Below are 25,502 nucleotides of genomic sequence, written 5' to 3' on the forward strand. Positions count from 1 at the left end.
TTCCCTGAGTCAGCATCATCACCGTGGCCTCATGGGATCACTATACGGTACAGACTAGAGCCTCCAGACGGTAACAAGACAACTCACCCCGTTTCTGTTTTCCTCCCAGAATTTTCCCCAGTGAGGGGTGGGAGAGGCTGGACAGCAGACGGCTAGACTTTGAATTTCTCTAACTATAAACTTTCATGACAGCAGACAGCCTAAGTACAAATATAATTTATGAAAAGCTACTACAGTGAAGTCTGTTCACAGAAGTTGTTGTAGGATATGTGCGGGATTATCTGACGAGGTACCATTTGAGTGGGCAAAACCTTACATATACTAAATAATACTAAATTGTCTAGGGTCAATATAAGTAAAATAATATAGCCTTTCCACGGGAGTATCTTTTTATATTTTTCCAAAAAGAATACAAACAGCCAATAGCATAATATGCTATGGGATAACTTTGTAATATTATTACAAAGTTATCCCCCTCACTGGTGAAAATTCCGTGAGGAAAAACGGGCAAGCACCGGGGTGAGTTGTCCAGTATTCCTCCAGACGCTGGGAGGACCAGCATATACCAGCAGGCAGGAGGTGTTGCATTTGACGCCGCCGTTCACGGGTAGCCCGTCTGTCACAGTTAGTAGAATTGCATTTTTTTTAGATAATCGCAGTTCATTTGCAAAATAGATTATTTTTTTATTTTGCTAAATGAGTTAATTGCACAGGCAAGACTCTTCACATACTATCACGTCTGAGATAAATGTCAGAGCTGACATTGACATGCTGAATTGATATGTAAATATGAAATAAATGCTTAAACATGTGACGTTAGAGTCCACGGAAGTGAACCTTTCAAGCCTGTTTTCTCAACTCGCGGTTTCTCTGCAAGACATTACTCTATAAGCCATATCTCCAAAACTGTTGGGTCAAACTGAACAACCAATATGTCAATTTGAAGCTATTATATTCCCTGCTTTCATATGACATGAAAAACCCCCGAAAATTAACGACTTAGCCTCGGTCAGAAGCGGTAATCGCAATTATTTATATTTCTTTGCAGAGCGCCTTTTTACTGTTGTCCTCTGATACGTGCCTATGTCTCAGTCTGTCCTGTTGACATTCAACCTTTAATATGTTACAGAGGCATGGCCTTGAGAGACTGTGTACGTATGTACGCTACATGCAAACTGTGCACATGCACATATACAGCCACAAACATAAAGCACACGCACACACGCACATGCACACTACTGGGCGGTCCATCATCAGCAGGTTCTGTGTGTCAGTCCAGTACAGAGGTCCATTCTGTGGCAGGCCTCTCATAAGGTCAGTGAGAAAGAGAGCTGCTCATTGTTGGGAACTTTCATTCAGAACTTCACTCAGTCCTCAATCATTCTGCAGTGACAACACTGGGCGGGGGGGGGGGGGGGGGGGTAGAGAGAGAGAGAGAGAGAGAGAGGTAAGTTGATCCATGGTCAGTGGTCAATGTGCTGTAATGATGCCCCGGGGAAGAGCTCTCTCTCTCGTCTCTGCTGACTGTACATTTAAACTGACGCCCCGACCTTACGGAGACGGGTCAACAGAGGAATAGTGTTCCCACAGACAGACTGACAACACATAGACAGACACAGGACAGACATTGACTGAGAGACAAAGTGATTGAAGGACAGATGGAGAGACGGACAGACACATGCAAAGAGAGTTACATTTCGGGCAGATTGAAGGACGGGCAGACAGACAGACAGACAGACATGGATGACATAAAGGCTTTCAATCTGTGTTGTAATAATGAGTTCCATTCAGCCTCAGAGAAAGAGAGAATGATATTAATATATTAATCTCTCTCCCTATCTCTCTGCCTGCCTCTCTCACTCACTGTCCCTCTGTCCCTCCCATATGTGACCCTGTTACAATCATTACATAATGGTAATATCTGTTGGTCTGCAGTGCTCGAGTTCAATCACAGAATCAGTCATGCTAACATATATATAGATCTCCAATGATACAGTATATCACACCAAGGCACTAAATATAGACTGTATGCTTCCATGTACAGTCTGTGTTGACCAAAACATACCGACCAAATCAACTATTATTATAGACACTTGCAGTGTATGTGCAACATCATCTATATATCAGCAGAATAGATCGGCTATATATGGAAGTATAACTCACAGCCAATGGCAAATGCTCCCATGTTCTGCATGAGATCAATAGTTCTATATACAGTGTATGTATGACTGCAATTCAAATTTGGTAGGTTTCCCCACAGACAATAACTAGACAAACAATATTCCACATTGTTATTAGAGCGGTAGTATTTCTTGGTTTTCTTGTTCTCTAGCCATTACATAATCACTCAGGCCAGGATTCTGGAAAATAAACAGCAGACGCAAACAGCAAGCTCAGTGGCACACACACACACACACACACACACACACACACACACACACACACACACACCTCACACACACACACACACACACACACACACACACACACACACACACACACACACACACACACACACAGTCACACACACATTATGCATCCATACTGTATGGTATGTAGTACGATAAAGGTCAAGGTGATGGATGGGTCTGTAGAGCAGACCAGATGTTCTCTTCTAGTAGGGGATTTACTATCCAGAAGACCTCTATACTATTATCACTTCACGTAGTATACCCTCTCCTCTCCTCTCCTCTCCTCTCCTCTCCTCTCCACTCCTCTCCTCTCCTCTCCTCTCCTCTCCTCTCCTCTCCTCTCCTCTCCTTGTGTCATGATATTGATGTAATCAAACTGAAACCTGGACGTCTTTGTCTGCTGTCTAGCCGTGATGGAGCTCTGCCCACTTCAGGGAGTTGGACACCGTGTAGGGCAGGCTGTACAACTGGTGTGTGTGCGTGTGCGGGCGGGCTCGCGGGCGGGCTCGCGGGCTGGCTCCATGCCAAATCTATTGTCTCTCGTCTGTAATGGTTATTTTAGAATGCCAAACTAATTTCTCTATGCATCTATTTGTATCGGGGCCATAGACAGGGGTCTTCTCGCAGCCAAAGTCATTCCAACAACTGTTCCAAAGTCTATTTCTACTACACTGTTCTCTTTTGGGCTGGTCCGACAATACCACTGATGTCCAAGTGTAACAAGCCTGTTTGTCTTCTTAGTATGTACTTAACTAGTACTTAACTAGTCAGCATTCTCCTACTGTGACTGAGTATAGCCTGTTTATATTTACCTCCATTTAAGGAGAGCATCTTGGTGTATAACCGAGTGGAATAGCAAGAGAGTGGCGACACGCTTTGATCTCGCCGCAAAGCGGGTGCCTATGGGCTATAGTTCCAAACATTGGAACTATCCCATTGAGATGAAATGAGCACTTTCGCATTCCATTGTTACAATGGGAGTCAACGCTAGTGTCGCCACTCTCTTATTATAATACTCTGGTGTATAAGAGGATATGACTTCAGGGGGGCTTGAGCCCAGGGGGGGGGGGGGGGGGGGGGCTTTTGGCTCCTGTGAAGGCATGGAGAGAGTACTGGCCCAGCACACCAGTCTGTTCTGTTTTGATCATGAAAAACTTTGTCAATCCTTCATCTTTGGAAGATATTTCTTTTCCATGATAACACCTCACTGAGGAGATAAGATATATATCTGATTCTGGGTCAACGCAAGACTTCTCTATTTCTGTCCACATAATCTGTGTGTGTGTGTGTGTGTGTGTGTCTCAGCCAGAGTGTACTAATACCTCTAGCCACGGTATAATCCACACGTCAACGGCACCCATCCCGCTCTCGTATCCCCCGACCCACCCACACCCCACAATCCCTCACACCCACACACACTTTTACCTCCGGGCTTGAACAACGCTGTCTCCCAGAGTTTGGATATTTGCCCCTGGGGGGCCCCTGGAAGCGGACAGACCCACTGACTGGAATACCATTGATTGCAGGCATGGTGTTGCAGGGAGCAACAGGCCAGGTAAGACGCCGGCTAGCTATAGCATACGATGGCTGCTAACTAAGCTAATCTGAACCTATAGTGGTTTTAGGCTAGTACTCCAAGAACAACACTTATAAGCCTGAACACAGTGCAGTCTGTTGTCTATTGTTGTACATTGCAGCATTATGTCCCAAGTCGCCAAGTTTTGTTTTGAAAGATATCTTTATGGTAGTGCATTTTCCATCACCCTGGTGCAGCTGTAAACAATAAACATTAGCACTCTGCGTTTGGACCGCAGCCTAATGGTCACTAATGACTTTGGCTGAAGTGTGCACTCTTTTGTCAGAGTGGACTTTGAAGGCTGTCTCTGTTCTCCTCTTTATTTCTCAGACATGTCTTCCTGGGAATTTCCAGGCAGTTAATTAAACTTTGGTTCAGCCCAGCTGAACACACTGTGGGTGGTTGTGTGTGTGTGTGTGTGTGTGTGTGTGTGTGTGTGTGTGTGTGTGTGTGTGTGTGTGTGTGTGTGTGTGCTCTCTCTCAGAGGAACACTGTTATTTCATCACCAGATTAAACTAATCCCCCAACCCTCAAAACCGCCATCGCCCATCTTTTCTTATAGTTGTTCATTATAATCAGATAGCAACACACAATGCTAAAGACTGTTTCACTGTGTCTGTGCTTGAATTGTTATCACAATAATTATGGCTCTTTGGTAGTCATATCAGTCCCAATACTGTTTCTACTTCACTTCACTCAAGAACTCCATGTTTAGCATGTTTAAGGGGATGCAATAGAGAGATGATTTTTTTATACTTTTGGAATAGATACAATAGAATAGTTTTGACATCTCAATACTGGAATTCCTTTGGCGCAGAACTGATTGTTCAGTGCCTGCAGCAGGTGGGATAAATTCCTTACACTTGCATGCAAGGTGTGATTTTGTTACACCGTATGTCAAACTGTGTGTGTGTGTGTGTGTGTGTGTGTGTGTGTGTGTGTGTGTGTGTGCGCGTGCATGCGTGCGTGTGTGTAAAGGGTGGCATCTTTGAGTTACAGTTTGTACTGAGACCCCACACACCACCTAGAGGCCCATCAGAGTAACTACGTATTTGTTTGTATTAGTAGTGCTGTGCATCAGTCAGTACATGTGTGTGAATTCACAACTAGGCTATGATAGGAGGACGTTTCCATGCGTGTGTGTGTGTGTGTGTGTGTGTCTCTGTTCGTGCATGCATACAGTATACATACATAATACACGAGAGCTCTGAGGGAGACAGAATGAATGATGTCATCAGCGCCTCAGGGGAATTCTGGGATGGCACATTTGGGTGGAGTGCAGAATAAATGGACCTCGGACCCCCTCTCTCTCTCTCTACATCAGTCTGGTCCTCGCTCTATCTCTCTCTCTCTCTCTCTTTTGTGTGTTATCATTAGACCATGCAGGGATAGGACTATTTAATGGATTCATTTATCACATCAAACATATGCTGATATTTGTGGATGAAAGACATTATTCAGCTGCTTGAGCGCAAACTCACACCCATATTCACCTTCAGGCACCTCAAAGTGGGCTATACTGCATGTATGACTATTGTACATATTTTGTTAAATTTTCTTAAAATTGATAATTTTGCATTGTCAATTAAATCGATTTAGTTTCTTACACCTTATTTTATTATTTATTTATTGTTGCTATTGCTGTTATTGAGGAACCAAAACCATCATTTTACTCTTAACAATAACAATAAAATTCTCGAATATCGTACATACACACATTTCCGTCTATTTGAGCTGTGTGCTCATGCGTGCGCATGACTGTGTGTGACTGTGTGTGCGTGCACATGCGTGCGTGCAAGCTCATTAACGGAGGGCAGGTTGTGTTAATGAAGCCTGTGGGACGGTCCATCTCCCCCAGTGGGGTGGAACGTACCAACTCCCTCAAAACCCCACCCCAGAGACGTCTCCTTTCCCCTTCCCCTCTCTACCACCGTTACTATAGACTACACCCCATAGCCTTGTTGCTAGGCAATGTCTAACCAGGGTGATGATGGGGAGAGCGGAGAGCGCTCCTGTGTCGACATAATGAGTGTGTTTGTTCTGAAGTTTTATGGTTCAGCTAAATGTGTTGGCCAGAAAATATTTAAGTCGTAGGCTCGTAGCGTATAAAACAACATGCTAGCCATTGACTCGTTCAGTTGACAACTGACAGCAGGTGTTCCCAACAGTGGCTGTAATACACGACTTGAAATTGAAGATGTGCCAGACAATAATCCATTACCGATGATGTTTGGTAGATGAACCATCTAATAAACCCTATTATACTCTGTTGACAAGGCTCCCCTCTTTTTCCCCCGGGTGTGATTTTCTTTCGTGTACTACACAGTCACATATTGTAATTGTAAATACATACTTGAGTTCAAATCCAGCTCGAGAGTAGATCTGTAACGACAAAGCCACCCGCCCTCTCTGCGTTGTTTCTCTCCTTTAACGCGAGTATGCCTCAAATTAATGGTGAAAGGAAGGATGCACTCAGCCTAATGGCATCACATTATGATTGTGGCTCTAGCTTAATTATGACACACACGCCCCTGTCTGATACAGAGTTAGATATGTTTATCTAGACACGTCCCCAGGGTGTGGTACCCCACTCAGCATGAGAATGGGTCCCCGCTTGACTGAATTGGCCCATCGTTGCTGTCTGTTGGACCTCGTCAACGTAATCTAGCAACACACTGACACACATTACGGTTCAATCTATCCAGAACCACACAGCCATTTGGCTGCTTCAAAGGCTGGCAATAAATTATAGACCCCTTCCCCCTTGTAGACAGACACACACACACACACACACACACACACACACACACACACACACACACACACACACACACACACACACACACGTGTGCGCACCTTTCCCAACCCCCACTGAATGAGATTTCTCCCCATCCTATACATGTCAAGTTTAAAGGATCGTGTGTGGTTGGTATCAGCCAAGCGTCTATTACTGTGCATTATGCATGTGCCATTGTGCCCCTCTGCAACACGACGCAAGACAATGAACGAACACGGCCTTACGCTCGGCTATTAGACCGCCGCATATGTTTGCAATTACACTGAAAATGCAGATCCTGGTGAGGAGTGTGCATGGTGCATGAAAAAAAAAAAACATCCAGCTCAAGTGGAGATAGGAGGTTTTCGCCAAAGCACTTTTTAATACTTTCCATTGGTTCAATATTTTTCTTAACCAACACCAACTTCAATAGCACTGATTATGAAAAGAATACAAAAATTCAATCAAAAACCTCCAAAATAGAGTTCTTCCGGACAGTAATGACTGCTTTTTTAACCACTTAAACCCCATCATCCATATTCTGGAGGAAAACCTTAGCAGCGAATAGTAGATCTACTAGCTTACAACTGCTCACGTTGCGGCGCGCTGTAAGCTTGTAGATCGGCTATTTTGGACGAATATATTTAATGTCGAGCAAAAACAGCCACTAGCATGGAGCCCTGGGGGACATACAGGGTCTGCATGGTTGAACAGGCCGAGGTGCGGTTGGGGACAGGCCAGGGGTGGTGATGATGGTGCCTCTCTGTCTGCTCCGAGCCCAAAGGACAGCCATGTCTTGGGGAAACCCTTGGTGCTGCACCTGTGAATTACCCGCAGTGTCTGTTTGTCTCTGCATGTTTTGTAAATCCCCCTGGCTGCGTGTTGCACGCCTGTTTGTGTGCAGCGTGTGAAGATGAGTAATTGCCTAGGCCAGTGTTTCTCAAACATTCTCATGGCAAGGACGCCCACATTAATATGTATAAGGCCACTGACCCCCATCAAAAAATGTGTCCTGCCAGGAACCCCAGGAGAGGAGATTTGTGTTCCAATAATTATGTTAAGTCAGTGGTTCTCAAACTTTTCCATGTCAAGGACCCCTAAATTGACACTTATTAGCCAGCAGGGGCGCGGACCCCCATTTGAAAAGATATGCCAGGGACTTTCAATCATTTTTCAATTTCAAGGACCCCCAGTTTGACATGCATTAGGCTACAGACCCCCATTTAATGGCCTTTATATCTCTGGGACCCCAATTTATATTGTAAAATCAAAGTTAATTTAACTTTGAGAGTGTACAAATGGACAAAATGGACCCTAACGCAGGGGTTCTCGCAACACCGATAAGAATATTTGCAACCTTACATTTAGATGCCATTTGAACTATTTGTAAAAAATATATATAATAATCCGAATTATTTTGCGGACCCCCTGGCTATGCGTCGCGGACCGAACCCCACTTTGGGAACCACTAACGGTTCCATTTGTACACTCTCTGAGTTACAGACCCATAAGCCTTATAAGGGTCCATTTGGTTCCAATCTATTATTTAGCTGGTAACTGTGTTAATCCCAAACCACACCAGAGGGTCGGGTCGGGACAAAACTGTTTTTAAGGTCAACCATACCAATGCAACAGTTCTGTCCCGAGTCCCGACCCAACCCTTTGATGTGGTTTGGGCTTTATGTGACGTGCTGTGATCTTGTACATCTGCTATATATATTTTTGTTATAGCCAAACTATAAAATAGGGATGAAGTGGTTAAAATGAGAGTGATGCTGTATTAACAAATTTAGCCGGTGACCCCCCTGAGTGTTGCACACACACACTGACCCAATTTATATAGCACATTTCCAACAGCCAAAGGCCGACCAAAGTGCTGAACATGGAAAAATGACATCGAAGGCAAGAAATTAAAAGTTAAAACAATAATATACATTGACAAAGAGCAACAATAAAAAATAAACAAAGGAACTCAAGGGACGAAGGCCCCAATAAACCTCTACTACAAGTCATACAAGGCCACACCGTCTCCCATCGATGCTGGCAGCGCCATGCACAATTGCTTTTTCGCCAGTGTGTGATCAAATGATGATGTATAATGATTGTGATGAAAGGATAATGGAAGTATTTAACTGCATATTAACCAACTGTTCCTTGTTTCTCTGTGTGTGTCTGTTTTTCTTAGGTAAGTGTATCTGGAAGGGGACAGACCTAGAGAGTGTGACATCGATTGAGGCACGAACATGTACACACATCTGCAGCTGAGCGGTAACTCTGTGCGTGTGTGTGTGTGTGTGTGTGTGTGTGTGTGTGTGTGTGTGTGTGTGTGTGTGTGTGTGTGTGTGTGTGAGAAAATCTCATTCAGTGGGGGGTTGGGGAAGATGCACTGTGTAAAGTTATGTGCGTCATATGGCCATATTTGGGCTAAGACACACAAACATACTGTACACACGACTCCCCCATCCCACTTTGGTTGTTGGCAGTTGCATAAACCGTTTCAGACTAATTGAGTTTTCAAGTTTTTGCTAATAGTCAGCACACTGGCAGATAAACCTTAGAGAGACTGAAGCATATGCCAGCCGCCTCAGCACAAACTGCTTAAACTGCCTCGTCTGAGGATCCAAACGAAGCATTTAGGAAATCCGGTGGGTCGTGGTGGCCTACAAAGTAGGACCGCCTTGTCACAGATTCACTGTCTAAAAATAGTCTAGAGGAACTTGGTTTTCTCTAGTAGTATTCTGAGTTGTGACTTCATGGAGAAAAACTATTCAAATGAGATGCAGATTATTTTTTTCTTTGTAATTCCAGGTCCATTTTTTACACTCTTGTGGTTAAATGAACACTCAGAAACACAGTGCAGAAACATAATTGCCTTCCTTGATGTATTAATGAGCATATTAACGACCATCACCTGGGCACAGTCAGACACATACAGGTCCCCTCTGCACGCCTCTACTACTGAAAGTGACTGCATGGAGTCTGTCTCATTTCTCTCCAAAAGCATGTGAATGTGATGGAATATGATTACAGCTCACATTTCATATCACACACTAGCCCCCCCTAAAAAAATAATATATATATATATATATATATATATATATATATATATATATTCTTTATTTTATAAATCGATATTCTTTATTTTATAAATCGATATGTAACGATATATCGTTACATGCCTACTCAGAATTGAACCCCAGCACCCCTATTTCTGGTGAGAACCAAAAAAAATCATCTCTCTTTGGCGAAGAGATTTGCTGGAGACGAGACGGGAGAAAATAAAGCTGTCCAAGTAGTTGTAAGTCAACTCTGTTTTCACTAAGACGCGAGGGTTTAAGTGGTTAACTGTGTAGTGCTCCTGCTGTTCAGTTCACTTGTGACTTGTTGACAGCACCTGTGTGTGTGGTGGTCACGTGGGTTCACGGGTTTGACTGGCTGACACACTGACATGTTTCTGCTAATCGTCTTTCCGGGTCATCGCTCGCTCTCGCCTGATTACCTCTGCTTAGATTGTATGCCGGGGTTAGAGGTCGCACTACAATCTTCACTTGGGAGATAGTGACGTGCGCACGTGTGTGTGTGGGTGTGGGGTGTGGGTGTAAATATGTAAAAATATGTACACTAATTCTATCCCTAGTAGTCACACCGAGACCCTCAAGGATTTGTCTGTCTCTGTCTCTGTCTCGCTCTCGCTCTCGCTCTCTCTCTCTCTCTCTCTCTCTCTCTCTCTCTCTCTCTCTCTCTCTCTCAGCCTTTGGAAAGGATTAGTAAACTTGGCAATCCTCCCTTGTACTGCGGTTAGGCCAGAGAGTGCCCCCTGCCCCGATAAACCACAACACGCGCGCACGCACCGCATTTTAATTGCTGCTGTAATGCTGTATCAACATCACCAGTGTCAATAGGCTGTGCTTCATTGCGGTCAGCTGTGGCCTTACAAATGGCCCTTTTATCATCACTGCTGGGCAGTACAGTAGCACTCGCTGGCCTTACACAGTATGAGATTAATGGACATGCTGTCTGACTGTATAGGCCTGTACTGTAAACGCGCCGCTCTCTGCAGTAAATCGGTTAACCTGCCGCCTTCCCAAGCTGCAGTATACACACCTGTATAATAATTATACATGTATACGTAAATGCGTGCATGGCATGCTGTGATCAGTGCATTTGAATCAGTGTGTGAATCCCCTAAACCCACATTTATAATGATCCCCACTTTGTAAGATTGTCTCCATCTCTGTCAGGGTATATAAGCAGTTGTAGCAGTTTGTCCCTCCTGATGAAGGTCTAACGACCGAAATGTCGATTTAATACAGAGCAACATTTTTGTTTAATTTTGGGAAAATGCACACTCACTCACACACAGAAGTGGATGCATGCCTGTTTGCGACGCACGCACGCACGCACGCACGCACGCACGCACGCACGCACGCACGCACGCACGCACGCACGCACGCACACACACACACACACACACACACATACAGTTGATTACCATTCTTCCCATTCATCACTCCCTGCACCTCTGCGTATGAAGTCTACCATCCTGTGAACATAAAGCTCCAGTTTTCCCGTATTGCATTGTAATCCTCACACTAAGTACCCCCCTGGGGACCCCCCCCCCCATCTATCCCGTAGTCAGCACTCCAGCATATGCTCCAATCTAAATGCCATCACACAGCAAGCACTCAGTATTGTATTGCAAGTGGTTTTATATGCCACAGGACTTGGATGCGGTGCCGCTGGTGCTATTTGCGTTATGCTATTACATATTGTGGTGAGATAGGAGTCTGGTGGTGCAATGATGGCGGTCGCCACAAGGTGGCAGCATGGTACTGAAAATGGAGACGGGAGAGGCAGGGAAACGCCTCACCCAGGAGGAGATAATAATAATGAGTCTATTCTGTTTTGTTGCTCGGAGAGGACATTAAAATGGTAGAATGGTTACTAGCTGTTTAAATATTATCACAAAGTACAAGAATACTGTGTTTGCAACTGTCTAAAAAAGGTTTGGTGATTGATGCTTTTCTGTCCATAACGTGTGCCACTGTAGGTAGACTCAAACACTTATAGATGCGATTGCATTACTCCAGTGGTTCATCACAAAGCATTGCTGTGAAAATACATTTGTTTTAAAACTTTTATATATCCTATCATATCATATATCCTTTAATGTGCAGGCTTGGCTATAGCAGGATTTCAGCACCACGGACAGCGCCTCACATTGCCACCATAGACTGTAAAAAATATGGACAAAGCGTTCACCGGGTCTAACATGAACGTAAAATGAAGCCTGAAATAATATGCTAATTCCTGATGTAAGTCGCCATCTTTTGGTACCAGCTGGCCATTGGCTGGCTCCGTTTTGGACCAGCTGGCCCATTGGCTGGCCCAGACAACAAGGCGGGACTTCCCCCCTTCTTCTCCGTTGGTTTTTATTTTGACTCGAGTGGGAGGGGAATCCCGATCATAGACTGTAACGGTAGCCACGCCCCTCAGAACATACGCGATGTTTTTTTTTCTTTATGGTCATTTTTTTAATTAATGGGACCATAATTTTCCAAAAAGAATATTATGACATTAGAAACGAGACTTTAAACTAGTGACTGGAAGAAGAAAGTATTCATGACCATGTTTATTAAGGTAATACAGTCTAGGTGAAGTTGGGCCAAAATACATGGGCCTCTATGGAGCTATGGGGCTTTTTGGGTCCGGTCCAGCGCCACAACAGGTTCAACATATGAACTACCGATTTCAAATGAGGCTTCACGAAATATCTGGCTGACTGCCCCCCTGATTGCCACGCAAGAAGGACAATGCAAAATATGGTTACATCTACTTTTAGTCACAGCCTGCATCTGCATATATACTTACTAAAGATATTGGCTCCGCTTGGTTTACTTTCATATTTTGCTTTGTGTTTCATGTCCTGCCGCCGAATATCCACGTCTCTGTTAGTTTCTCTGAATTATTTAGCTCTTTCTCATAATCATAACAGCAGCTGTGGGAAGGAAGTGAGGTGATGGGTCAGCCAGACAGACACTGAAAATTTAAAACAAATGCACACATATTCACACACTACTGAAATCACAGTATATACAGATTACATACCTGTATATGGTACTTTTTCCATTAAAAGCACGTCAAATTATATAGTATTTTTTTCCATTAAAAGCACATCATATAGTGGACATGTACAGACTACAGTACATGGAAGGATGTCAGGGCGCTGTTATGAAGAACTCTGTCATTCTGTCCTGATCCATCTTTCTCTTCAGCGTGTTGACCAAGCAATCTGGTCTTGCACATATACATTGTCCAGTGGCATATACTGTATGTGGCATAATTTAAGCAGTTTAGTAGCATTTTTGGTCTCTGGGATCTGTAGCGACGTGCATGGAAGGATGGCCATACCGTACTTTCATTGGTTGTTGGTTGCTTGTCAGGTTCACTGTGGTAGGGTAGGGTTGCCAGGCTTAATTGATTGCCAGGTGCTTCCATTTATCTAATTGTACTCTCCTCTTTATAGTAGCCTACCCCATACATGGGGGAAAGCCCCGTCACTCAAAATCCCCATACATGGGGAAAGCCCCCATATGGTGTTCCCAGATTTCGTGACATCACTATGACATCATCAGGGATGATAGTAAATCAAGGGATCATAGTAAATGCGACATGCTGTCGCAATTAAGCCCATTATATTAGCCCATTGTCAAAGGAGCAGGCAGGTGCTGGCAGTCAGGTAATCAGAAGGTCACCGGTTTGCCCCCCGCCTCAGCCAGTCTGTGTAGAACTCTCCGTGAGACATTTAACCCCTCCTCCACTGCTCCTCAGAGTTAAGATGGGGAAATGCAGCGATGAAAATAATAATCAAATTTGCAAATTTGTACTGTACTGTGACCAAAATACCTTTGAGTACATTGGATCAGTGTGAAACCATGCATGGGTTTAGGGAGCAGGACAAACCCGGTCGTCCTAGTGGCTGTGAGTACTGCTTAACCACATTAACAGTGGCGTCCCTATTTTCGGCAGATTACAATCTTCTGTGACATAAAAAATATTTGAGCTTATATGGTTAAAAGCACACTAAACCCTAACTTTCCCCACACACACTGGTATTATTGTTGACCGGGCGGATTTTTCACTTTTCCCAAATGTTTAATCTGTTTATTAGCATTTTTTCCCCACAGCCTGTAGTCATGGCCCCAATACGTTCTTGCATAGCAATATAAGAATAATTGACAACTATACATAATTAGATCGAAAAAAATACTTTCCAAATGTCAGGTGCACATTTACATATATAGCATTTTCATGACCACAGAGTACAGTATTGTCACATTGGTGCACTGGAGCTGTCAAATCTGCAGGAGTAGTTAGCTGTGAATCAGTGATTAGGGCAGACAGACTGTACCACGTCCACAACATGTACAGGGGGTACTGGTTTGAGCGAACACGGCTCCATCTCCCTGCCCCCCCCCCCCCCCCATTTTGGTGAAGATGGACCCTTCCTCCTGAGTATAGTGTTCTCTGTGGCTCCGCCCACCTACCATTTCCCCTCCCTCCTCCTGTGTGATTAGTGGAGGAAATCATGCATCTGAATGACTGACAGCACAAAGAGGAAGCTTCACATCTGCTGTTGCCCCTGACACTCCATGAGAGCGGACGGATCTCTGTCTCAATCTCTCTCTCTCTCTCTCTCTCTCTGTCCCTCCTCCCACTCTCTGTCTCTATCTCTCTATCTCTCTCTCTCTCTGTGTCCCTCCTCCCACTCTCTGACTGATTTCAATGTGTTTTCCATGCTATTGGCTCTATGCATTACCTCCGACGTTGAGCATTGCTCCGCCCCCCTTCCGGTTTCCTCCATGTTCCGCCCCCGCCCCTCTCTCTGTCTCTATCTCTCTCTCTCTCTCACACACACACACACCCTCATGTCATCCTCGGTTTTCCACGGAGTGGGCAGTGACCACACACGCAGACGCACCTAGTATCAGTGGAGAGAGAGAGAGAGAGAGAGAGAGAGAGAGAGAGAGATGGTGGGTTAGAGGCACAGTCAAGCATAGCGCTGTCTCTGTCCTTGTCCTCTCTCGTGCCATCCTCTTCTGTATCCGTACCTTTTGTTTTGCGCAGAGCAGTGGGCGCAATTTGTCCTTGGACAGAAAGTCACCTGGAGAAGCTTGATCTCGTAAGCTGGCTGACTGGCCACTGGTGGTTCTCTCCCTCTCGAGGGGGGATCTTTCCGAGGAGATCACCTAAAAAGTGATCCAGGTGATAGCGTTTTTTTAATTTATTTTTTTAACCTCGTGGAAAAAGGTGAGAAGTGAGCCATGGCGCACGCCGCGGCCCACATTAAGAAGGCCAGGATGCAGGAGCAGGCGGAGCCGGCTCCGGACCTGAAGGCTCTGGAGAAAGCCAAGGAGCGGAGGAGGCGCTCCCGGGAGAGGGCTGAACGCAAGCGCAAGGTATACCGGAGATCCCTGCGAGACTCGCTGTGACATCACTGTCCCACCATCTCCACCTGCTTTCTCCACTTCTCTCCTTCACGCGCACTTCTTCTTGTTGTCATTCATCATTAGAGAACGAGGAGGATTTAAGGATCGGATGATGCATCATTCATTTCACCCTTAAACGTCATGCCATCTCTGTGACACTCTGCTTCATCTTTAACCTCAGTCGTCGTGTTTATATCACCGCAAGGCCAAAGAGTCCTGCATGTCATCCACTGTCCACCTCCCCATCACATCACATGAAGCATAATTACCCACAACCACTCATCATCAATCACCATAACCAGCATTGTCATTGTTTGTCTTACGCTGGGTTGCCATCATCACCACCACCAATTCTGTCTCTACAAATGACCAGCATCACCCGCAACTGTCTCTCTTTCGCTGTCATCACAAGTCATTTAACCACATGCACCCCAGTGTTCCTGTTCTATTCTATTTCCCAAGCTCAGCATTGTGAACTTTTAAATGGGTGTTGATTTCGCCGAAGGAATTTGGTGTAGAGGTGGGAAAAGGGTTTTACGGTTGACCTTTGCCTATTTGAAGCGCATTCAGTCTACGCTTGTCGTATGACGTGCGGTATTATAAATACATTTGACTTGACTTGACTTAACTAAAATAACTAAAATAACTTGTGGTGTGAACTCATGGGGATGATGGGGGTCACTATGTCACTACAGTGATATGATACGGTAAATGGCAGACATGTGTCAAACACATTTCCCCGTAAGTGTGTCACTCCCCAAGTGACATAGTAAAATTAACACCCTTAAAGGTCCATTTTCTTACAGTTTCAGAGTTAAATCAACATTACGGATTCTATTGAAAATGAAGATATGTAAAAAATACTGGTAAAGTGCCCCACTGCCCTAAATCGTTGCCTTCCATAGCACACTCGGGCACTCCTTGTTCCTAGTTCAAGTACCTGCAAAGGTACTCTCATGTATTGCGGTACCAGCCAGGCAGCAAAACGCAGTGCAAAACGCAGTGCATCTCAGCACTGCGTTTAGTAGCAGTGCTGGTCCATGGATGCTGAGGGCAGGCAGGGTCTGTACTTTATACGACAGCTTCTCATTGTCCTCGCATTCTTGTCCTTGTTGTTGTGATGGACAAGTGCATGCTGTGTTGTTGCTGTTGCAGGGTTTGGAGAAATGTTTTTTTGCCTAAGTCGTGTCTTTGGCAGGAGATGGACGTGCGATCTGGGGTAGCCATGATATTGCACCACAGGATAAAGCAGTCAAGCTGGGATTGTGTGTCTTGCTTTAATGTGTGCAGTGGGGTGTGTGTGTGTGTCACTGTACCATGTCATTTCTTTTGTACACGTAGTCAGGCACACTCAAAACTTTGACTGCAGTTTTAGGCAAATCTTTTATAAATAACAAGGCAGGAGCTAACACTGCCCACAGACTATATTAAAGGAATTGACAGTGAGAACGTTACATAAGATGTACTGTCAGTTTGAAGTTCTAAGGTTGAAAGTTGTAGTTAATGGGAGCCAAATGGAAGAATGTATTCATGTATTTATTTACTTGACTAATTCTGAGCGGTGTTTGCTGGCCAATTTCCTCCCCAAGAATAAGACGTCTATTATTGTCACTGTACGTCACCGACATCAAATTATGTGGACAAAGAGCTTTAGATTAATTTGACTTAAGTCCTTATACACATCTTCTCACAGCAAGATGCACTGAATGCTTGTCATGGCCAATGGGCGTTTCATTGTCAAAGGAGCAGGGAGGTGGTGGCGGTCAGGTAGTCAGAAGGTCACCGGTTCGCCCCCCCTCTTTGTAGAACTATCCGTGAGACATTTAACCCCTCCGTGGGCGCTAGCTCCCACTGCACCTCATAGTTAAGATGGGTAAATGCAGCGACGAAAATAATCATCAAATTTGCAAATTTGTACTGTACTGTGAAAAACGAATTCCCCAAAGGAATGTGACAGATTAAAATCTGTCACACATCAAAAAATATTTGAGTTTATATGGTTAAAAGCACACTAAACTTTCCCCACACACACACTGGTATTATTGTTGACTGGGCGGCAGAGAGATTATCACATGGGATTATTGGTCCACCAAGCGTGCCATCTCTCTCTCCCCCCCCCCCCCCCCCCCTCTCTCTCTCTCTCTCTCTCTCTCTCTCTCATGGCACATGTGCTAAACACACACATGATGCACAGAGAGCTATGGAGTGATTGATCGATTCTGCCAAGCACCGGAGGCAGACATTATACTGTACATCACATACTCGCTCACATATGAACATGAACAGTGAACACACACACACACACACACACACACACACACACACACGCACACGCAGTCTAACATGTCCACATGCTTTATCGCCGGGGCAATCAACAACTGCTACATGGACAAAGTCAAACAATTAACCTCATGTAATCGGTGGTCCGGCGATAGATACTACAAAGTCAGTATCATGAAGTGGTTCAATGGTCATGACCAGGACAATAATGCATCTGTGAAATTCAATATACATCATTACCATTACAATAATAAAAGTGCTTCTCCCCCCCCCCCCCATCACCGGATGATTCATATAATCTCTGTCCTTCCTACTGTATATGTCAACTAGAAAGGCCCACAAAGCACATACTCTCCAGAGACGTTTTAATTCCTGGAAATTATAGCTTGAAAGAATCTCCTCTGCCACACTCCCTGGATTCTCTCTAAATGCCACCACAAACCCCCACCCATCACCCACGCGCACGCACACACACACACACACACACACAGACACACACACACGCACAGTCGCACACACATTCTCCCACACATTCCATTCTGACATCCTACCATCCTGGTAAGCCTCGCATAGTGATACGAAATATCACTGAGTGGATATTAGTCTCGTGTCTCTCTCAGTGTTGGATTCTTTTTCCCCCGCAATGTCCCGTCACCATTTCGGCCGTGAAGTCCTCCCACAATTGAGGGGGCCAGACTTAAGGCCTATTCATAGTCTGGGTTTTCGGTGGTGAGGTGACCACCGGAGCTGAAATAACGTTGAGCGGTGGTGAGTAAAAACAGAGAGAAGGGCTGGAGCGGTGGCGGTGGTTTGCTCTTCACCGCGGCTCGTGACGTCATGTTGTAGTTCGGTGGTCACCTAACCACCGAAAATCCAGACTATGTATGAGCCTTTAATCTGCCTGGGGCAATATGCATTGCAAAGGCAGATGAGGGCAGGGCTATTGCGAGGCTACCATCCTGGAGGATTTGCACTGGTCCTCTTTGCTGTGGAAAGTATGTGATGGATTAATATTGTCTAGTAGAATGTGTGGCTTTAGCATCACTCTCTGTAGGGGGCTGCAGTGTATTATTGACACAGACATGTTATGTGATTACAGTTGCACTGCAGGTCCACACAGCTTTTGTTACCCATGCTGAAAAATACTCTGCTGAGCAGTAAGCTCAACAGCCACTCTGTCTTCATGGACACAGACAGGTCTGTCAACTAGAGAGTACCATAAAATATTATGGTGGAACTATTATGCTTCTGTGATCAGTACACCTATTCTCTTGGTATTAGATTTAGATAAAAAAAGAGGCAGGATATTATGCACAGTGCTCGCAATTATTTTACATACAGCTGGAGAAAATAGTGAAAGTAAAAACGGTGCTGTAATGTCCGCACAGTACACATCATACTGTTCTCTATTTATGATGTTGCATTATAACGGACTGCATTATACTGTATACTGAGATCAGATAAAACACATCATGACAACTGTAGGTTCTGTGGTCAGTACACATACTGTACAGTACAGTACATACAGTACAGTACGGCTGTGTCAGACATTCTGCACTTCTGTCCTCGACTCCCTCTCTGCCTCTCTCTGACCAAGTAAACATACGTCTCCGGAGAAGGGACTAATTTGAAGCGCCGTGGGGTGTGAGGGAGGTCGAGTGAACTGCATCCTGGCTCCATCTGTGCAGGTTTTGGCCTGTTTACACAGATCAGCTACTGTACTGTACTGCACGTATACCACAACTATCTAGGATTTAAAGACATTAACTCTAGACATTGAAGTGTTTAAATGGCCCTCTCCAACAATCGTTAAGACCATGCACTGTAAAATCCTGTACAGGCCACAGGATTGTAATTCAAAAATAGCAAAAGTAGCAGATCTTTTCGAGCTTGAACTTTTAATGCCTTTTTTGTGACACTGTAAAAACATTATATACATATAATATATACATTTTGGAATTGGTGTTCTGCCCCGCACCCTACATTTTCCATACTGTGACTGTGACGTCAGTAGTGGAAGTCATGCTTCTTCCACTGAATCCACTCCTACTACACTACACTACTGCACCAGTACATTTAGTGTTATATTCATTTCAGAGAGGCTTCCAGAGCACTGCAGCTGCTATTTAATTTCTCCCATTATCTGTTGCCCTACCTTTAGTTTAATGTTTACTCGCTCAAAGGAAAATGTACTGTGTGTACTTTGGCTCTGGGATATAAGTGTTGAATTTGGAAGTGTTCAGTTCTCCTGTAAAGCACTCGTCATTGTGTTTGAAGCTATTTTAACAGCACAAAGCCGTAGCTATTCTGGGACGAACATTCACAAAAAGTGAAGAGAAAGTGAGAGGAATAAGGAGGGCTACTCCTGTCAACGGAGTATATAGACGTTTGAGGAAACTTCAGGTGTCTGACCACGGCAGTCGTCTTCTCTGCATACTGATTACTGAATATATAAACCATGCCAGTATACTCACCTGCCTCTGTTCTCTCACATACATATTCCCTGCCTTGCACTCTACCCTCCTCTCTCCTCTCCTCTGTCTCTCCTCTGTCTCAGCAGTATAGATGTGGACAGCATCCGTGTGTGAAATGAGCATTCATCGTTTATCTGTTAAACTGTCTATCGTTTTATTTATACCTCATCGTACGACTGTGCATTTTCTCTACTTCTTAAAGGACCACTTAAAAACATTGCGCAATTTTTTCATGATTATTAGTGAGGACCTATTATATGAAGATAGGTTAAAAAGTGAAGTGGTCCTTTAAAAAAAATCTTTTTTAGAAATTATATGAAGTAGGCTATATCCTTTTGAAAAATGTAAAGAGTTGAACAATTGTGACTTTTCTTTTCCACCACATTTCTTTTAAATATAGGAACCGGAATAAAGGAGATATTTACTGGCGAGTCGAGACCCACAAAAAATAACAATAAAAGCGGGTGTACGTGAGCCACAAATGGGTCCCAACCCACAAACGCTGTATCTAGTCAATCGGCTATTTTTGGAGTGTGATACTGTCGCACGACTAAGCACAAGTCAGGCTTAACACTGCGTACCCCCATGACTTCACACTTTCTATCATCCTCTCTCCATGCCTGCAGTGCAGTATCCCCCTGCGCGCGCGCACACACACACACACACACACACACACACACACACACACACACGCACACGATGTACTGTAGGACCATATGAGGCAGGGATCTCTGTAGTGTTCAGCCCAGGGAGAAGCACCTGTCCAGGGCAGAGGGAGCAGACGGCGTTCCCCAGGTTTTGGAAGAGACAAGGAAATGTCTGTGTGTGTGTGCGTGTGTGTGTGTGTGTGTGCGCGTGCGCGTGTGCGTGTGTGCGTGTGCGTGTGCGTGTGTGTGTGTGCGTGTAGGACAGAAAGTTAATCCTGGCCTTGGGCATGTTCTTACTTGATGACTTGAAGCTGCCAGCGACCGAAGGTCGCAGTTAATTATGGAATCGTGCATTTGTGTGTTTGCCACACCCCAGACGAGAGAGAATGTGACATCATCAGGGTCGGGTGGAGAGAGCACGTGACATCACGTGACTTCATCAGGGATGGAGTTCCCTGATGTCATCAATGTTAAGCCCATATTATGGGCTTAACATTGATGACATCAGGGAACTCCGTCCTGATGATGTCACGTGATGTCACATGCTCAGGGATCTCCATATATTATAATGGAGATCCCTGATGTCAATATTGGCCAGCAACTCTACATCTGACCTCAAACCTCAAACCCTTAGATCTCCATATATGGAGCTGACCTGTTCTGACATTCCATATGTTGATCCTTCCCCATCCATCCATCCATCCATCCTTCCTCTTCGATGTCTCCCTTTTGACTGATACCTGTCCATTTAAACTCTAGGTACCAAAGTTATTAGTGCAGCCACGCCCAGCAGCCAGCAAAAACTACAGAAGGACTCCCTTGAAAACGAGTTGCTGCAACTCAAGGGACTATCCTTCAGGGACATTTCAAAAAATAAAAATAAATACAAAAAAGTTCTCAACAGGCCCGAAAATTAAGATCTTACCCCCCATGCCAAAGCGCCAGTGCACACCCAGCAGTCTGCTGTCACCAATGGTGAATACTGTAGCCTACTATTACAGCTTTATTAAAAATTATGGATTTTTTGTTTGTTTCTTTTTTTATGTCTTGTCCCTAACCTATATCCCTTACAGGATTGTCTTGCCAACTCACATCACTTCTCAGTAAGCTGAGAGCTGAATTGTAACACCAGAGCCAAAAAATAATTAATATATAATGTATTATGTGTTGTTTGTCCCAACTTATCCAAAGCTTTCTTCAAGTATTCAGTAAAAACCTGAATAAAAGGATTTTGAAAAGAAAATAAGTATTCAGTAAATGCAAATTGTCTGGCCTTAAAGTCTCTCCGCATCACTGAACCACATCTACTTATTATCCGCAGGATAGAAAATGCAGAGGCAGTTATCTTGACCACAATGCAGAGTTGCAGACTCATTGAACAAGCTCGTCTTTCTCCTTTTCTTTCTTGCATCAAATTACCTGGTTTGACTGGCCCGCGGGGGCTGCAGTGCTATAGATAATACAACACAATGAAATCATCACTGTTCATTTTAGTGTAACAAATGGACCCAGTCCAATTTTACACGCTCACGGTTAAATTAATACTCAGGATTTTGCTGTGCACTCCAATTGAAATTTAGTCAATCATTATTTAAGTTCCCCTTCTGCTCCTTGCCTGTGTGTTTCTCAGTTTCTGTCTTTCAATGTCGGCCTCTCTATCTCTTGTCGGTGTCTCTTTCTCCGCAGTTCATCTCTATAAGGTACTTTATGACTTATTATCTGCTCTCTATGACTGATGATTGTTCGTCCTTATAGTGGGTTGTTGTTGTGGTTTGTGTTTGACAAGCAGTCCATTTCAAGTCATGGCCACTATAAAGCGTTAGTGTAAAACATGATATGAGCGGCTGTGGCTGTGGCTCAGGAGGTAGAGCAGGTCGTCCGATGATCTGTGGGTCGGCGGTTCGAATCCCGGCTCCTCCTGTCTACATGTGGAAGTGGACAAGACACTGAACCCTACATTGCCTCCAATGAGTCGGTCGGTGCTAGCTTGCCACCATTGTTGTGTGAATGTGGGAAGTGAGGATGCTATGGCGTTGACTGTTTGCCGCTTCACCTCCCGATGTATGAATGAATGAACCAATGTAAAGTGCTTTGAGCACTTGGAAAAGCGCTATAAAAATGAAATTCATTATGATGGACTAATACATAAAATAAACCGACCTTTCCCGAGTGCAAACCCACTTCTTTTATAAAGGTTATTCATTTGGAATGACTCATGATGCAGTTATATATATTGGTAGGCTTGCCAGTGAATGACGCATGGCCCATACGAACATGAACATACACAGTACACACTGGTAACTAAATTCTGTTTATCCTGACACGTTTAGTGTCCACGGCCAACACATACCGTTTGTCCCAAAGCCCAGCAATTCACCATGCTTGATTGTTTTCCATAAATCATACTAACTCAAGTCAACCAACATGAATTCCACTGTCACATAATAATAAACACTTCCGGCTCTATCCCAGGGTGCTGTTTGTATATCAACAGTGAAAAGGACAGCAATGTACAGCTGACCGTAAACAGTGGGGACCTGGATGATATATCATGTAAATGCTATCAACAGTGAATATAAAGTTTTATGTACGTTGTCTATTATCAATGACAATGAATATTTGAACGAATATACTGCAAATAACATCTCACAGCTTAGTTATCCTCAACAGGCAGCTGTCATGGTTCTGTATTGTACAGCATAGTAGTCCACGTGCATGTAAGTACGACACCACATACTGTAGGAGTCAGTGATCCTAGTTATAGAACATAATGGAGATGGCATGCCTGATGGTTACTGGCACAAAGGACTGTACCAAAGTGACTTTGTGGTGTGTGCGTGAGGCGGGCGCTCCTCATCATAGAGGGGGATGATGATGATGAGAGAGGGCTTTATCAGGATTGCGTTGAGCTTCTTCCTATCCTCAACCTTTCTCTTCTACAACTCTACCACTACAGAGCTATAGAGCCTTTCTCGCCAGCTTTTCTCCTCGTGTTAGTTGTTCTTAAGCCCCCCCGTCCCCAGCAGACCACTGCAATACACCGGCTTCTGCGTCCTTGTAATGCAGAACTGTGGTCCCCAGCTAAAGGATGGAGAGTCGCTAACCAAATGGACCGCTATTACAGTGCTTTTTAACAGCGGGCGAGCATCGGCCGACACATCGCCCGTTATCGCCCGAAAAGATGAATTATTTGTATCTTCTCAGGCGACGTTGCTCCGCACACTTTTCGACAATCGTCTGTTCGCCTGCTATCGCCAATGTTTGCCTGTTATTGTGCTGATTCCGGACCTCTGTAGCTGTACTGGGGAAGGGGAGCGCTTGATTGCCTTACGAACCCATGCCGTGCGGGCGTCTAAACACCGCCCGGCACATATGACTGTGAATGTGTGGCTCCAGCCTCCAGGCAGCCCCGTAAAGACATCAAGCGCTATTCTCCCGTCACAAGGCGTCACATAGTCTACTTGCGGAGCAAAACAAGGAAGTGATGTGGCTCGCTCTGGTGGCGCAAAGCGTAGCTACTTTTGTGAATTTAATAGTTTTATTAGGTTAATATTGCTATTTGTTTGTAACCGTTTTAGAAAAGCAATAAGCCACGAGAGGTCTCAGGTTATCGGGTATTTTACAATGTCTGGGAGGTAGTTCAAGACCCTCCACTGCGCGTCGGGTCTGCCTACACCTCCCAGCCATTGTAAAATACCCGATAACCTTCTCAGGTTATCGGGTACCTCTCGTGGCTTATTGCTTAAGTAGAACATCTGCTGCAGCCTGTTGCACACATTAAAGTACTGTACCTGGGCCTGGAAGCACAGCTTGCTCTGTCCCTTCCTTCCTTTAGAGCAGGGTTTCTCAAAGTGGGTTCAGGGGTGCCGCAGAATACTTTGATATTTGGAATGGATCAATATCACTTCAGTTTCACCACTTAGACACAGTACTTAGTAAAATGGACTTGAGTTGCACTGTACCCGACGAGTTATGTTTTTCCATCTACACTGCAACTCTCTTCTGGAACGTTTGCCAATAGCATGGTATTGTGTGTCAACGATAACAACATAATCTTTAGTTTTGGGTCTGAGAGTCTAAATCTCATCAAATTGGTGGTCCGTGGATCAAATGCTGAATAGATAGTGGGCCTTTTGATATGAAAACCACTGCTCTATTGTATCTCCTCCCTCTGCCAGGACATTACATTATGCATCTCCATCTCATCCTTTTGCTCACTAAACTCTCCATATCCATTGTTGCATATTGTACAGTAATCTCTGATCACAGCCAGCCGGCTCGGATGATGCAATTTAGCATGAAATGTTTGTGTAATGAATGAAACGATAATCTCTCACTCATTCTGCCTGTCTATATCTCTTTTTTCTCTGCCTCCTTTTCCCCCTCTGTGACCCTGTGGATTATTGTTGGAGAGAATATTTGCACACTACAGTACGTCCTCCGGTGCACTCTCGTGTACTGTACTGTACTTTAATACTATAGTAGTGACATCTGGACTTGGAGCCATCGTTTCGTGTGACCTTAATGTTATCACTGGAGAGAATTCATCTGCAGACGCGTTTGGCCTCCACCAGAATCCTTGGCATTTATAAACTGGAAAATTGAAAAGCTGTTAACTTTGAACCCGATGTGTGATGTTGAAAGCAGAGATTGCTGTTTGTTGAACCTTTGTGGAAGATTCAGTATAATCTGACATTTGCCTTTTCCAGTTTGAGCTCAAAGGCATAGTATGTAACTTTGCCCTGTGTTTGCATAGCAAAAACAATACAAATATAAAAATCCCCCATTTCTTTCTATGCCAGCAGTTATCAGCCCCTGGAGTAGTGTGGTGGTGTTTACCTGCAGAATG

At 44.4% G+C, this 25,502-nt stretch overlaps 1 protein-coding gene across 1 annotated transcript in view; it reads left to right on the top strand.

Moving 5' to 3' along the window:
• Positions 1-15,087: 15,087 nt before the first annotated feature.
• LOC310875323 (uncharacterized protein) overlaps positions 15,088-25,502 on the top strand; it is a gene marked incomplete at its 5' end in the record, with an annotated part of 119,778 nt that continues 109,363 nt past the window's right edge. Inside the window, one exon of the mRNA XM_083788521.1 lies at positions 15,088-15,222. Within this exon, the coding sequence (XP_083644647.1) occupies positions 15,088-15,222 (135 nt within the window). The remainder of the gene's footprint in view (positions 15,223-25,502) is intronic.

Source organism: Protomyctophum parallelum (genome assembly GCF_964188405.1).
Source record: "Protomyctophum parallelum genome assembly, chromosome: 18".
Lineage (NCBI taxonomy): Eukaryota > Metazoa > Chordata > Actinopteri > Myctophiformes > Myctophidae > Protomyctophum > Protomyctophum parallelum.